We start from the raw sequence: 16,034 nt of genomic DNA on the forward strand, positions 1-16,034 counted from the left end.
CAGTTTATTTTGGGGTAATCAAGATTTTCCTAGATGGGCCAGGCATATTCAGGGAACCCTTTAAATGTAGAGTTTTCTCTAGCTGGTTTTGAAAGAAAGAAATAGCTATGCTACTCACTCCCTAGGAAGAGGGGCAGACTCTAGTTATTGAGAGTGATCCCTAACTGATGGCTGGGAAGCAAATGGGAGTTCAGTCTGGCAACTGCAAGGAACCGTATTCTGCCAACAACCAGTGAACTTGCAAGAGGACCACAGTCTCAAATCAGACTGAAGCCCTGGCCAACATTTTGACTTCAGCCTTGTAAAACTCTGAGCAGGGAACTCAATTATGTTATGTCCAGGCTTCTGATGTGCAGAAACTGTGAGGTAATAAATTTGTGTTGATTTAAGCTGATAAGTGTGTGGCAATTTATCACAGAGCAATAGAAAGCTAATACACTGTGCAATCTTTCTTTATAAATTAATCTTCCTTTGAAACACCCAAGATTTGAGAATTTCTGTTTACTTAAGATACAGGTTGCCATGAAATTATTCAGTTACTCAGGACTTTTTGCCTTACAATAGGTTTAATTTCACGACTTCTGGAGCGCAGTTTCTATGCATTTCTTTCTTGATTTCCAAAAGAATAGATAATCACAACCCTTTTGTGTCCTTGCTATGTACCAAGCACAGTTCTAAGTGACAGGCTGTTCACATCACCCTGTGTAATTCTCATTTTGCAGATGAGGGGAGTGAAGTGGTGCCGAGGGTGAAGCTATGTCCCCAACGTCACATTTGTACAGAGTGGCAGAACCAGGATTCAAATCTGAGAGCCCCACACTCTGCAGGTCTTAACCCCATGCCTTACTATTGCTTCCACAAGCACATTATAGAAAGTGTGGAAAATTCAGAAAATTACCGAGAAGGAAATATAAATCACTAGTAATGTCTTCATTTAGAGACAGCCATGTAATCACTATGACTATTTTGGCATTCATTCTGTCTAGGAAAATAGCTCTGTCAATAGAGAGGTGGGCACATTATAACTTAATGGGGATTTTACTCTGCTCAATGCTTTACAACTTCTTCTTTTTTCCCTTTTCCATAACAAATTTTAAAATATTCTGTATTCTTACCTACATTATTAATATATTTACAAAAAAAAAATTACTTCCTTTGTTCCTGAAGCACAGCATGCTGTCATCATGGATTCTTTCGGTATTGCTCACTGTGTGACCTTTCCCCAAAGTCACAGGCCCTTCTCAGAGTGTCCCTGTGGTCTTTCTCTTCAGGTTTCCACCTCAGAGTAATCCAGGAAAGAGAGAGGCAGACAGGTGGTGAAAAATTCAGATGATCAGAAACCTACCATTTGTGCTAAAGTTGGGGTTAAATGCAATGATAATTTAAAAATAAAGGTAGGAGATTATGGAGAGGAGAGAGTGTATGGGAACCGCCATGGTAAAGGGCACGTGCAGAGGGCAGTAGCTGTGTCCAGAGAATGAGGGTGGTCCAGCTAGACCTCGAAGATCTGCCTGGCCCATGAGGGTGGAATGTGTGGTGGGTCAGATGCAGGGCCAATGTCTAGATTGCGTGGCTAAGCCAAGACCATGAACCCCACCAACCCTGAAACTTCACTTGCTGGTGCTCTTAGGGCTGAGGACAGAGACCACCTCCAAAGGCTGAGAACCACGAACATCAGAGTGATGGGTAAGTCCTCCTGGAGAACTCAGATCAACCCTCACAGAGGAGGGAAGGAAGAGGAAAAGCTAGTTACCAAAGGAGACTCAATTTAACCACATAAATGGCAAGATGAAATGTTTTCTGCTATCAGCAGAAACAATGTCTTATGAACAAGCGTTTAGTTATAGAGAAATAGAAAGAGTGAAATTTCTGTGTGTCTAAGTTGTGATAATAAATTTTCAACCTTCTGTTGGCTCTGTCTAAATCCTTCCTATTCTTGTCAGTGACACTGTTATTTTATTGCTCACATTGGCTTGAAATTATGTGGCCACCTCTGTGTTCATCAATCAAACTATGAAGTCATCTTGGACCACTCTGTGTGTGGTATGCGGATGTGGAGAGGGGATTATAACCTGACACTGAAGGCATTTTATAATCAACCAAATGTGAGTAAGGGAAAAAGTCAGGTTTTTTCTTAAGCTTTTAAAAAGCTTCCTGAGTACCAAATAGTGCTTTTAAAAAAACGAGCATTCAGTGAATTAATTTAAATGTCAATGACTTAGAAACACAAGGATTATTTTCCCCCTAAATCACCCATGTAAAGAAATGTTTTGCAAAAATGAACATGTCTTCTTATTGATTCTGCAACATTTGAAAAGTGGCAGAAAGAGGCACAGCCTGTTCAAGCATAGTCGACCCCTGGGTTACCCACAAAGGGAAGCCCAACAGACTAACAGCGGATCTCTCAGCAGAAACTCTACAAGCCAGAAGAGAGTGGGGGCCAATATTTAACATTCTTAAAGAAAAGAATTTTCAACCCAGAATTTCATATCTAGACAAACAAAGCTTCAGAAGTGAAGGAGAAATAAAATACTTTACAGATAAGCAAATGCTGACAGATTTCGTCACCACCAGGCCTGCCCTAAAAGAGCTCCTGAAGGAAGCACTAAACATGGAAAGGAAGAACCGGTACCAGCCACTGCAAAAACATGCCAAATTGTAAAGAGCATCGAGGCTAGGAAGAAACTGCATCAACTAACGAGCAAAATAACCAGCTAACATCATAATGACAGGATCAAATTCACACATAACAATATTAACCTTAAATGTAAATGGGTTAAATGCTCCAATTAAAAGACACAGACTGGCAAATTGGATAAAGAGTCAAGATCCATCAGTGTGCTGTATTCAGGAAACCAATCTCACATGCAGAGACACACATAGGCTCAAAATAAAGGGATGGAGGAAGATCTACCAAGCAAATGGAAAACAAAAAAAGGCAGGGGTTGCAATCCTAGTCTCTGATAAAACAGACTTTAAACCAACAAAGATCAAGAGACAAAGAAGGCCATTACATAATGGTAAAGGGATCAATTCAACAAGAAGAGCTAACTATCCTAAATATATATGCACCCAATACAGGAGCACCCAGATTCATAAAGCAAGTCCTTAGAGACCTACAAAGAGACTTAGACTCCCACACAATAATAATGGGAGACTTTAACACCCCACTGTCAACATTAGACAGATCAACGAGACAGAAAGTTAACAAGGATATCTAGGAATTGAACTCAGCTCTGCACCAAGTGGACCTAATTGACATCTACAGAACTCTCCATCCCAAATCAACAGAATATACTTTCTTTTCAGCACCACACCACACCTATTCCAAAACTGACCACATAGTTGGAAGTAAAGCACTCCTCAGCAAATGTAAAAGAACATAAATTATAACAAACTGTCTCTCAGACCACAGTGCAATCAAACTAGAACTCAGGATTAAGAAACTCACTCAAAACTGCTCAAACATGGAAACTGAACAACCTCCTCCTGAATGACTACTGGGTACATAACATAATGAAGGCAGAAATAAAGATGTTCTTTGAAACCAACGAGAACAAAGACACAACATACCAGAATCTCTGGGACACATTCAAAGCAGCGTGTAGAGGGAAATTTATAGCACTAAATGCCCACAAGAGAAAGCAGGAAAGATCTAAAATTGACACCCTAACATCACAATTAAAACAACTAGAGAAGCAAGAGCAAACACATTCAAAAGCTAGCAGAAGGCAAGAAATAACTAAGATCGGAGCAGAACTGAAGGAAATAGAGACACAAAAAACCCTTCAAAAAATCAATGAATCCTGGAGCTGGTTTTTTGAAAAGATCAACAAAATTGATAGACCGCTAGTAAGACTAATAAAGAAGAAAAGAGAGAAGAATCAAATACATGCAATAAAAAATGATAAAGGGGATATCACCACCGATCCCACAGAAATACAAACTACCATCAGAGAATGCTATAAACACCTCTACGCAAATAAACTAGAAAAGCTAGAAGAAATGGATAAATTCCTCGACACATACACTCTCCCAAGACTAAACCAGGAAGAAGTTGAATATCTGAATAGACCAATAACAGGCTCTGAAATTGAGGCAATAATTAATAGCTTACCAACCAAAAAAAGTCCAGGACCAGATGGATTCACAGCCGAATTCTACCAGAGGTACTAGGAGGAACTAGTACCATTCCTTCTGAAACTATTCCAATGAGTAGAAAAAGACGGAATCCTCCCTAACTCATTTTATGAGGCCAGCATCATCCTGATACCAAAGCCTGGCAGAGACACAACCAAAAAAGAGAATTTTAGACCAATATCCCTGATGAACATCGATGCAAAAATCCTCAATAAAATACTGGCAAACCAAATCCAGCCTCACATCAAAAAGCTTATCCACCATGATCAAGTGGGCTTCATCCCTGGGATGCAAGGCTGGTTCTACATATGCAAATCAATAAATGTAATCCAGCATATAAACATAACTAATGACAAAAACCACATGATTATCTCAATAGATGCAGAAAAGGCCTTTGACAAAATTCAACAACCCTTCATGCTAAAATCTCTCAATAAATTAGGTATTGATGGGATGTATCTCAAAATAATAAGAGCTATCTATGACAAACCCACAGCCAATTTCATACTGAATGGGCAAAAACTGGAAGCATTCCCTTTGAAAATGGGCATAAGACAGGGATGCCCTCTCTCACCACTACTATTCAACATAGTGTTGGAAGTTCTGGACAGCGCAATCAGGCAGGAGAAGGAAATAAAGGGCATTCAATTAGGAAAAGAGGAAGTCAAATTGTCCCTGTTTGCAGATGACATGATTGAATATCTAGAAAACCCCATCATCTCAGCCCAAAATCTCCTTAAGCTGATGGGCAACTTCAGCAAAGTCTCAGGATACAAAATCAATGTGCAAAAATCACAAGCATTCTTATACACCAATAACAGACAGAGAGCCAAATCATGAGTGAACTCCCATTCACAATTGCTTCAAAGAGAATAAAATACCTAGGAATACAACTTACAAGGGACGTGAAGGACCTCTTCAGGGAGAACTACAAACCACTGCTCAATGAAATAAAAGAGGATACAAACAAATGGAAGAACATTCCATGCTCATGGGTAGGAAGAATCAGTATCATGAAAATGACCATACTGCCCAAGGTAATTTATAGATTCAATGCCATCCCCATCAAGCTACCAATGACTTTCTTCACAGAATTGGAAAAAACCACTTTAAAGTTCATACGGAACCAAAAGAGAGCCCACATTGCCAAGTCAATCCTAAGCCAAAAGAACAAAGCTGGAGGCATCACGCTGCCTGACTTCAAACTGTACTACAAGGCTACAGTAACCAAAACAGCATGGTACTGGTACCAAAACAGAGATATAGACCAACGGAACAGAACAGAGCCCTCAGAAATAATGCCGCGTATCTACAACTATCTGATCTTTGACAAACCTGACAAAAACAAGCAATGGGGAAAGGATTCCCTATTTAATAAATGGTGCTGGGAAAACTGGCTAGCCATATGTAGAAAGCTGAAACTAGATCCCTTCCTTACACCTTATACAAAAATTAATTCAAGATGGATTAAAGACTTAAATGTTAGACCTAAAACCATAAAAACCCTAGAAGAAAACCTAGGCATTACCATTCAGGATATAGGCGTGGGCAAGGACTTCATGTCTAAAACACCAAAAGCAATGGCAACAAAAGCCATAATTGACAAATGGGATCTAATTAAACTAAAGAGCTTCTGCACAGCAAAAGAAACTACCATCAGAGTGAACAGGCAACCTACAGAATGGGAGAAAATTTTTGCAACCTACTCATCTGACAAAGGGCTAATATCCAGAATCTACAATGAACTCAAACAAATTTACAAGAAAAAACAAACAACCCCATCAAAAAGTGGGCAAAGGATATGAACAGACACTTCTCAAAAGAAGACATTTATGCAGCCAAAAGACAGATGAAAAAATGCTCATCACTGACCATCAGAGAAATGCAAATCAAAACCACAATGAGATACCATCTCACACCAGTTAGAATGGCGATCATTAAAAAGTCAGGAAACAACAGGTGCTGGAGAGGATGTGGAGAAATAGGAACACTTTTACACTGTTGGTGGGACTGTAAACTAGTTTAACCATTGTGGAAATCAGCGTGGCGATTCCTCAGGGATCTAGAACTAGAAATACCATTTGACCCAGCCATCCCATTACTGGGTATACATCCAAAGGATTATGTAGCATGCTGCTATAAAGACACATGCACACGTATGTTTATTGCAGCACTATTCACAATAGCAAAGACTTGGAACCAAGCCAAATGTCCAACAATGATAGACTGAATTAACAAAATGTGGCACATATACACCATGGAATACTATGCAGCCATAAACAATGATGAGTTCATGTGCTTTGCAGGGACATGGATGAGGCTGGAAACCATCATTCTCAGCAAACTATCGCAAGGACAACAAACCAAACACGGCATGTTCTCAATCATAGGTGCGAATAGAACAATGAGAACACATGGACACAGGAAGGGGAACATCACACACCGGGGCCTGTTGTGGGGTGGAGGGAGCGGGGAGGGATAGCATTAGGAGATATACCTAATGTTAAATGATGAGTTAATGGGTGCAGCACACCAACATGGCACGTGTATACATATGTAACAAACTTGCACGTTATGCACATGTACCCTAAAACTTAAAGTATAATAAATGAATAAATAAATAAAAAAGCATAGTCGACCCTGCATTTGCTTAGTGTTCAAATGGGACATACTGTTCAGTGCTAACAAATATGGTAAACTGGGGAAGGGGATCTTGGGGCTTTCCACAGCTTCAATCTGCTTTGGGAATACATTTATGGCCACCTCCTCAGGTCTTCTGGTTAGTTCCCCACTGCGGGGTTACGCTTTGGGATTGGAGCTGGGGTTGTTTGTGATGGGTCTGTAGGCTCAATAGCTCAGTAACTTCTGTGAGGGCTCCTTTTGGAGTATCCCTCCAGTCACAACAATACCCTGCTTCAGTGAGAGCTATCCCCTCACGCCATGAGCCTGGCAGCCATCTCTGTATTTTGAGCTCTCCCCACTCCCACCCACCCCTTAGTCAGTGAACTAAAGACTTAGCCCAAATTCTCTCTGCTGGGAAGCTGGAATTGGTAACCAGAAGGTGAACACACTTCTGCGGGCTGAACTACCACATATGAACTCAGAGCTTTTGGGAGCCAGTAGTCAGCCAAAGGGTGGAGGGCATTAAACCAGCTGGTCTGTAGGGATAGAGATGGAGGCAGTGGCGAGGCACTGGGAGAGAGAACTCTCTGGGTTCCTGGCGGCCAACATTTTTTGTTTCCTAGCTTGATTTGTAGGCCTGTTTTCTCCTTTTGATTCTAAAATTCACTCTTGTAATTCTCACAAGCAAATTTCCTCTTTTTCTCTTTTTTTTTTTTTTTTTTTTTTTTTTGCTTAGCCTAGTTTAAGTTAATTCCTGTTACTTGCAACCCCAGGAGTTTCGCTCCTGGTTGCTATATTTGTGGTGAGGAACTTGGTGTCTGGGAAATAAGACAAAGGAACAGGCATATGACAAAAGAAAACTAATAACTACAACAACAATTTTAAAATATAGGTCTTAGATATGACACCAAAAATACAAGAGACAAAAGAAAAAAATAGATACACTGGACTCCATCAAAATTACTAAATTTTGTTCGTGAAAGGACACCATTATGAAAGTGGGGGAAGGAAACACAGAATGGGAGAAAATATTTGTGAATCATATATTTGAAAAAAGACGTGTATCTAGAATATATGGAGAATTTTTGCAATTCAACAATAAAAAGACAAACCCAATTTAAAGAGGGGCAAAATATTTGAATAGAAATTTTTTTTCAAAGAAGATATACAAATGGCCAATAAGCACATGAAAAGATGCTAACATCATTATCATTTGGGAAATACAAATTAAAACCAAAAATGAGATCTCACTCCACAGCTACTATGATGGCGATAGCAAAATGATGAATAACTAAGTGTTGGCAAGAAGGTGGAGAAGTTACAACTTTCACACACCGCTGGTAGAAATGTAAAATGGTGCAGCTGCTTGGAAAATAGTTTGGCAGTTCCTCAAAATGTTAAAGATGGTATTACCGCATGCCCTAGAAATTCCACTCCTAGGTATATACCCAAAAGAAATAAAAACACATGTCTACACAAAATCTTGTACGTGAATATTCATAGCAGAATTATTCATAATTACCAAGAAGTGAAAACAACTCAAATGTCCATCAACAATGAATAAATAACAAAACCAAGTATGTCCATACAATGGAATATTATTCAGCTGTAAGAAGAAATAGGGTTGATACATGCCACAACATGAATGAACCTTGAAAACATTATGCTAAGTCAAAGAGGCCTGTAGCAAAAGGCCATGTTTTATATTATCGTATTTATGTGAAATGCCCATAGAGACAGGAAGTAGAGTGGTGATTTCCAAGGGCTATAGAGAGAAGGAAATGGGGAGTAACTGGTAAGAGAATTGGATTTTTGGGGGGAGCAGTGAAATGTTCTGGAATTAGATATTGGTGATCAATGCACAACTCATGAATATACTAAATGCCACTTTTACACTTTAAAAGAGTGAAGTTTATGATAAATGAATTATATTTCTCAATAAAGCTGTTATTTAAAACAATATGGGAAAAATATTTTACCCTGATTTAATCACATCAACAATAACATAATCATAATTAAAGCGAGGAATAAGCCAAGTTTTAACTAACTATGTAACCTTGAACAAGTTACTTATTTCTGTCTTTATTTTTTCACCTACCAAACAAGGATAATGATAATACAGACTTCATAAGGTCATTGTAATGATTAAATGGGTTAGTACACATAAATCTTTTGGAAGATGGCTTATCATACAGTCAGTGTCCAATAAATGTTGGCAATTATTATAATTATTAACTCGCAAATGTAATTTGTGTGGCTGAAGAGCACTTGGCTGTAGTGAGTTTCTCCAGGCATCACTCCAATTAGTCCACATTCAAGTCAGAGAAAAGATGGAGGGTACAACCCCCACGGAGAAGTGTTGGGGAGACCAGTAGCAAAACAAACTTTTTGAGTAAGAAGCAAATTTGATTACTCAACAATAATCTTCATAAAAATGGATGAAACCCAACTAGTTCAGTTGATCTTGAAGAAAAATAGGAAGGAAGAACTTCTTCCATGTGTTGGGAAGGTGATATAAATATTTTAGGTTATTACGATCTTACAAATCAAGGCAAGGATACCCTTTTATGATCAAGGTAAGAATTTATGTTGGAATGGCAATTAAAAGACAGCTGACAACTAACAAAAATGAAGAGGGCTGGACACGGTGGCTCATGCTTATAATCCCAGCACTTTGGGAGGCTGAGGCAGACAGATTGCTTGGGCCCAGAGGTTTGAGACCAGCCTGGACAACATAATGAGACCCTGTCTCCACAAAAATAAAAATAAAACAATTAGGCAGGCATGGTGGTGTGCACCTGTAGTCCCAGTTACACAGGAGGCTGAGGTGGGAGGATCACTACAGCCTGGGCTGTTGAGGCTTCAGTGTGCTATAATTGTACCACTGCACTGTAGCCTGGGTGATAGAGTAGGACTTTGTCTTTATTAAAAAAAAAAAAAAAAGATGAATCATTCTTGCTCAGTTGGGATGATCAGAAATCCAGCTGCCTAATCACCTTTTGCTCAGAAAAGTTTTTGTGGCCTGGGTTCTTTCAGCAAGCAGGTGAATGCAACAGAATCTTTGAGATAACTGAAGCTTCCTTCTTTGACTAGCAATATTCAGGTAGAAATGTTTCTAGAATTCTAAAGTTTTTTTTTGTTTTGTTTTGTTTTTTGAGATGGAGTCTCGCTCTGTCGCCCAGGCTGGAGCGTGGTGATGTGATCTTGGCTCACTGCAACCTCTGCCTCCTGGGTTCAAGCGATTCTTCTGCCTCAGCCCCCTGAGTAGCTGGGACTACAGGCATGCCCCACCGTGTCCTGCTAATTTTTGTATATCTATATTTACATTTTTTTTTTTTTAGTAGAGACAGGGTTTCACCGTATTGGCCAGGCAGGTCTCAATCTGCTGACCTCGTGATCTGCCCACCTCAGCATCCCAAAGTGCTGGGATTACAGGCGTGAGCCACCACACACGACCTAAAATCTTAAAGTTTTAAACACTCTTTTTGAGGCTATTACTTCACCTTCCCCAGGTGGCTTTATGAGCGGAGTCTGCAGTGCCCGCTTCCAAGCTATGAGCCTCTGCCTTGCACTTCATGGTGCTCTGCTGGCTCTGGCATTGGCAGTTTAAAGAGTTTTAGAGAAAGGGTATTATCAAGGGCACTAAGGGCCCAGTTCGACATTCATTTTAAAGGACTGGAATCTTTACAAGGCTCCAGGTTTTCGTTTTCCTCTAAACTGGGCAGTGAATTTCCTGAAGACAGACATTCTAAAAATCCTTCTTCTCCTTCATCTGTGTATCCCTGGCTCTGAGAGCAGGGTCTCGCATATTCAGTGGCCACGTGAGAACTGAGTGCACGGAAATGTTTGGGGACCACCTTTCTGCTGGAGGGTTTGAAGTCATGTAACCCTGCTTTTTGTCAGAAAGTTGTTAGGGTGTTGGCAACAAATGTAGAGTTAGAAGAACTCCAATCAACAATTCCTTCTCTTTTCTCCTCTCTTCCACACACTTCTTCCTCTTCCCACCAGCTGCGAGAGAGCGGACCTCACTGCTTCCTGAGATGCTTCCCACATACAACCCTTCCAGCAGGTACACCCCAGGATCCCCTATCAGGAGACACTCGCTCCCCAGCTTCTGGAGCCATTGGTCTGAAGGATTATGCCAGCATCAGAGTCCCTTGCCAGAACTGTCTCCACCACTGGGAGATGTCTCAAAATTACAGCCCTCCCCTGTGGTCAGGTCACATCGAGGGACTGTTTGATGTGGGAATTCCAAGACCTGCACCTACTTCAGGACAACTCTGAAGAGCTATCTTAGTCCCAGAGCTCTCAGTGGGACTTCTTTTATGGCTGCAGCACAGCCCGCCTTCTCTCTGCCAACCCCACTGCCTTCCTCTCTTGCTGGTCTTTTTGCCAAGAGCACCTCTCAATAAACTCCCCTGCACACACATTTCTAATCCTGTCTGCCCCAAAAGCCAACTTCAATCAGTGAAGCACCAAGTTGGACCACCTTCAGCCCCTGTCTCAGCACATAGGCAGTGCTCAGTAAGTGTTCATCACAAGACTGGACTCCTCTTGCACCCACCTTTCTTGCTATTATGACAACAGGTGAGTAAGTCACCCAGGCACAGTTAACCAGAAGAAGTTGGGAGTTGCTGGGAAAATGGATGCTAAATCATCCTCAAACCTAATCAGCAACAGAGTCTCCAAGCTCTTGGGGCCGTGAGAATTTGTATGGGCAACCAAAGTGAACCTCTGTGAATGATAGAGATGACCGCACATTTCTTGACCCTCTCCATCAAAATGAAGGGTCTCTGCCCCCTCCCTTTGAGTCTGGGTGGAGGAACTTGTGAATGCTTTGAGCAATGGAAGATGGCAAGTAATGCTGTGCCCGTTTCCAGACCCAAAACTTGAAAGATTGGCAGCTTCTAATTCCTGTCTTTTGGAATTCTCTCTGGGATTCCTAAGCTGCCAGGTAAGAAAGCCTACTACCCAAGATAGCCATGTGTGGGCACTCTGATGGCACTCCCAGATGAGCCAACCCTCTAGCCATTCCCTCACCCCTAAGGTGCCAAACATGTGAGTGAAGCTGTTTTTGTCAGTCCCAGATCCATCAATCCACCATCCGAATACCACCTCCTAACCTCGGTCACTCCTACATGGAGAAGAAGAATCACCAGCCAGTGTTCGAACAAATTTTTCACCCATAAAATCATAATACAACAAAATGGTTATTATTGTAATTTTTGATGCAGCAATAATAGAAAAACCAGAGCAACCCCATCCTGAAATCTCCCCAACACCTCCTTCTTACCCTCTATGACCTCACTGGGAACAGGGCAGAGAAAGGAATGTGTACCTCCTGTCCATTTTACTGAAGTGAAGGTCCAAGGATCTCAGCCCTGACAACTTGCCCAAACTCAAACATTTAGTTTGCAATGAGCCCAGAAGTAAAACTGATTTCATCTGAGCTTTTCTCAAGTGTATTTCCATTTGATGGGCAGTAGGGTTTTGTTTTGAGAAAAATGAAAAGGTGGTAAATAGTTATTTAAGGAAATCAAATACTGGGGGAGGATGATCTCCCAGGCATGATTCAAAGGACCACACACCTCTGCCTTCAGGTCTCTGGAAAATAGTCTTGGGGAATCTGGGTCTTAATTAAAACAAGACTTTGGAGGCTGGGCGCGGTGGCTCATGCCTGTAATCCCAGCACTTTGGGAGCCAAGGGGGGCGGATCACGAGGTCAGGAGTTCGAGACCAGTGTGGCCAACATAGGGAAACCCCATCTCTACTAAAAATACAAAAAATTAGCCGGGTGTGGTGGTGTGCATCTGTAATCCCAGCTACTCCGAAGGCTGAGGCAGGAGAATTGTGTGAACCAGGGAGGCAGAGGTTGCAGTGAGCTGAGACTGCACCATTGTACTCCAGCCCAGGTGACAGTGCGATAATCCATCTCAGAAAAAAAAAAAAAAAAAAAAGGACTTTGGAAGTAGAGATGCATCTCCTAACATGTACAATGACCTGAGGCCATGATTTTGAGGAAGTAGGACAAATTCAGATATATTTCCATATTGTCTCCAGAAACAATTCCTAAGTGTCAGAATCTGTGTCCAGATTTTCCATTTGCAGCATGTGGCCATCAGACTTATCCTAGAGTTATTTTCCTGGCTTCTCAAGCTAGGATTGTATTTTGAGGTCTGCTCATTGAACAATTACTTACTACTCAGAGTTCTGAGTCTATGTGGCTCCATGGACTGTACCATCTAAATGCCACCACTATTATGAGAATTCCCATGTTATGAGAGCTACAATGTGAATATCAAAGATCTTACCTTACTTCTGCTCTCATCCAAAAAAAACAAACAAAAAAAACCTCTTGGAAATAAAACACTTCATTAACAGATAAGCCAAGAAGCCGTATCAATGCTCAGCGTCTCCAGGTGATCGCCAAATCTGGATTCTCTGAGAGACGGAAGGAAGCTAAGATGGTTGAGTCCTTACTGTGTGCACATGCCACAGATTTACATGCATGGTCACAATTTCCATGGTATCCCTATGAGATGGGTCTCACTCACTTCAGTTCACCAATAAGGACACAGAAGCATGGAGAGGGTTAAGTACATTGCTCCAGGTTTCCACAGCCAGTAGGAAATGGGAGAGAAGGGTAGGAGGAGGCCAGTGATTCAAACTCAGATGTGTTTGTATGAGGTCAAAGCCCATGAAAAGCAGTAAAAATTTCAGATTAAAATAGCCTGAAATAATAGTTACCTATACAAGAAGAAAAAATTCCAATCACCAATGAGGTGGAAGAGTTTTATGCCCAATTTAAACTAGTATGCTTTTTATTCACATAGATGTATGTAGTGTCAATGTCTACTCTTAGACTCCACATTTCTCTGTGTCAGTGAGGTTACTGGTGCCTTACCTGGAATCTTACAATTCTTGATTTAATAAAATATGTGATTTATTATGCAAGCAAAGTACTGGATCCCATTGTTATGTCTACATAGAAAATACAAAAATATTTATTTACATACCTACACAGGTGTGCGCATTCGAGAGGCTGGGCCTGGACTGGTCATCGTTGGCTGGAGAGGCCGAGGACTGAAGAGACAGGAGCAAGAATAGAGGCGCCACCGTAAGGATTTTCCAGAGGGACTGCATCTCCAAGCTATGCACCCCAAGTGATCACCCGGCTTTGGAAGCTCCCAACTGAGGGATGCTGGAGCTGAGGCTGCAGAATCAATTGATCTCTCTCTCCCTCTCTTCCTCACTCTCTTTGACACACACACCCCACCCTCTCCACATACACACTTTTCAATAAGTGTGAAGTGAATAAAAGCACACATAAACACTCACAGACCCACAGCTTGCTCTTGTTGGACCCTGAGAGAGCCACACACAAAGAGCTGGAGGGAGTCTGTGGTGTGCGGTTCTGCTGAGGTAAAGACTGCAGGATAAAGAAAACCCAAGTTGCACAGTGGCAGCAACTTCTGTGCTCCCTGGCTCAGTGAAGTTAGTGACCATAAACCCCGCGAGCCTCGAGGCTTGCCGGAACTGATCTGTTGGGTTGGTTAGGAGGCCCTTCCCCTTTCATTCTTGCAAAACAAAACAAAACAATACTGAAGCCAAAACTGAGAAGAAAAAAGAAAAAAAAAAACTAATCCACAAGCACACAACCCTTTAACAATTTGATCAGCAGCACCCACATATTGTAGAAATTCTAATTGGTTACATTCAGAACTTACTTAGTCTTGTTTTCAACAGCTTTATATGGTAAGGTTGTGATCCTTATTTTGTTGTAAAAGGATATTCTGGTCAAATAATATCTTTCCTCTGGAGAAATTGGGTTATTCCTTGAAGGGTCAAGGCCTTTTATTTGGTGTGCAGAAAATAAGCAGTGCAGAAAATAATGGGCAGTTAGCGTGGTGGGATTTTAGATCTAATGAGAAAAAACATGGGTTAGAATTAATCAATTCACAGTTGCTAGGCTGTGCACAATGCATCTTTTTTTTCTCCAGAATTTCGAAGTGCATTTTGTGGATGATTTGTTAAGAGACTGATTTTCTGCTCTGAAGAATAGAACTGAACACTGTCTTTCTGAGGGAAAAAAAAAAATCGGAACCAGATCATAGATAAAAGACATATAATCTAAATGTTTCTCTCTAAAATAAGATAAAACAAAATCATATGCCATTCTCAGTCAAGATAAGAGGACAGGGCCAAAGTACCACAGTCTAGGTAAGTGTAGGAGGTCATGTGATTCTGTTTCTCTCTGCTTAGGCTCTGAGGGAGCTTATTACAAATTTTGAAATATTATAGAAGCTATCTAAATTGTTAGCAATTAAAAAAATAGCATTTGGAGTAGCAGGCAAAGTTTTAGAGTAGCATCCTTTCCAGGATGTAGGAAATACCAGTTTTTATGGTTTGAAGATTTCTTGTGCAGTCATTAGTCTTACAAGCACCGATGGGGCTACAATTCCCAAACCTGCTGCAGACATAGCACAAGTCAGAGTGTTTCCCTAATTACACTTCCAGCCCGATACTGAGGATATCGTTGGGCGTCCATGGGCCTGTGACTTCCTCTGACTCTAAGGTGCTGCTGCTTCAGTTCTTCACTCTGTGACCAAGGGGAGCTCTGGGGTCACTAGGACCACCACAGGGGTGAGGCCTAGAGAAGTTCCAGAGACTTCCAAGGGAGGCTAAATAAAGGACTGATTGATTAGGAACTCAGATTGTGAAGACAGAAAGGCTCATGTTTACGTCTCATGTCTACTGTTTATTCTGAGTAATATATTAGACCAGTGATGTAACTTTCCCCCCTTCAGTGTCTTGTTTTTGTTGTTGTTGTTGTTGTTTGTTTGTTTTTTGAGACAGGGCCTTGCTTTTTCATCCAGGCTGGAGTGCAGTGGTGTGATCACAGCTCACTGCAGTGTTGACCTCCTGGGTTCAAGTGATCTTCCCACCTCAGCCTCCCAAGTAGCTCATTTCTATTGGGATAATGGTAATATCTGCTCCAATGCGCTGCTGGAAGCACTCAAATACATGATGTATCCAAACAACAAAGCAGCATGGCTGGCAAGAAGTAAGTGCTTAGTGCATCTGTCTATGACCCTAGCAGGAGTGTGATGAAACCTGCACCCCAGACCAGCTTCAAGAGAATTCCAAGACACCCATGGTAGTTGTAGGCCATCATGTCATACATGGGAAATGGTGAGGACAGGAAAAGGGAGGATTTATTGAATACCTTCCAGCTGTGCTACAGCACTCCAGGAGTGTGTGGTCTAGTTTGT

At 41.3% G+C, this 16,034-nt stretch overlaps 1 protein-coding gene across 4 annotated transcripts in view; it reads right to left on the reverse strand.

Annotated features, from left to right (window-relative positions):
* AOAH (acyloxyacyl hydrolase) overlaps nt 1-14,662 on the reverse strand; it is a 225,556-nt gene extending 210,894 nt beyond the window's left edge. For 2 of the 4 annotated variants that reach the window (XM_034963943.3, XM_003814969.5), the window contains exon 1: nt 13,779-14,468. In XM_034963943.3, the coding sequence (XP_034819834.1) occupies nt 13,779-13,905 (127 nt within the window). In that variant the 5' untranslated portion in view covers nt 13,906-14,468. Of the gene's footprint in view, nt 1-13,778; nt 14,470-14,489 lie in introns of those variants that run through there. The other 2 variants (XM_034963944.3, XM_003814970.5) reach the window with 2 other exon arrangements.
* Nucleotides 14,663-16,034: the final 1,372 nt, after the last annotated feature.

This window comes from Pan paniscus, chromosome 6, assembly GCF_029289425.2.
Source record: "Pan paniscus chromosome 6, NHGRI_mPanPan1-v2.0_pri, whole genome shotgun sequence".
NCBI lineage: Eukaryota > Metazoa > Chordata > Mammalia > Primates > Hominidae > Pan > Pan paniscus.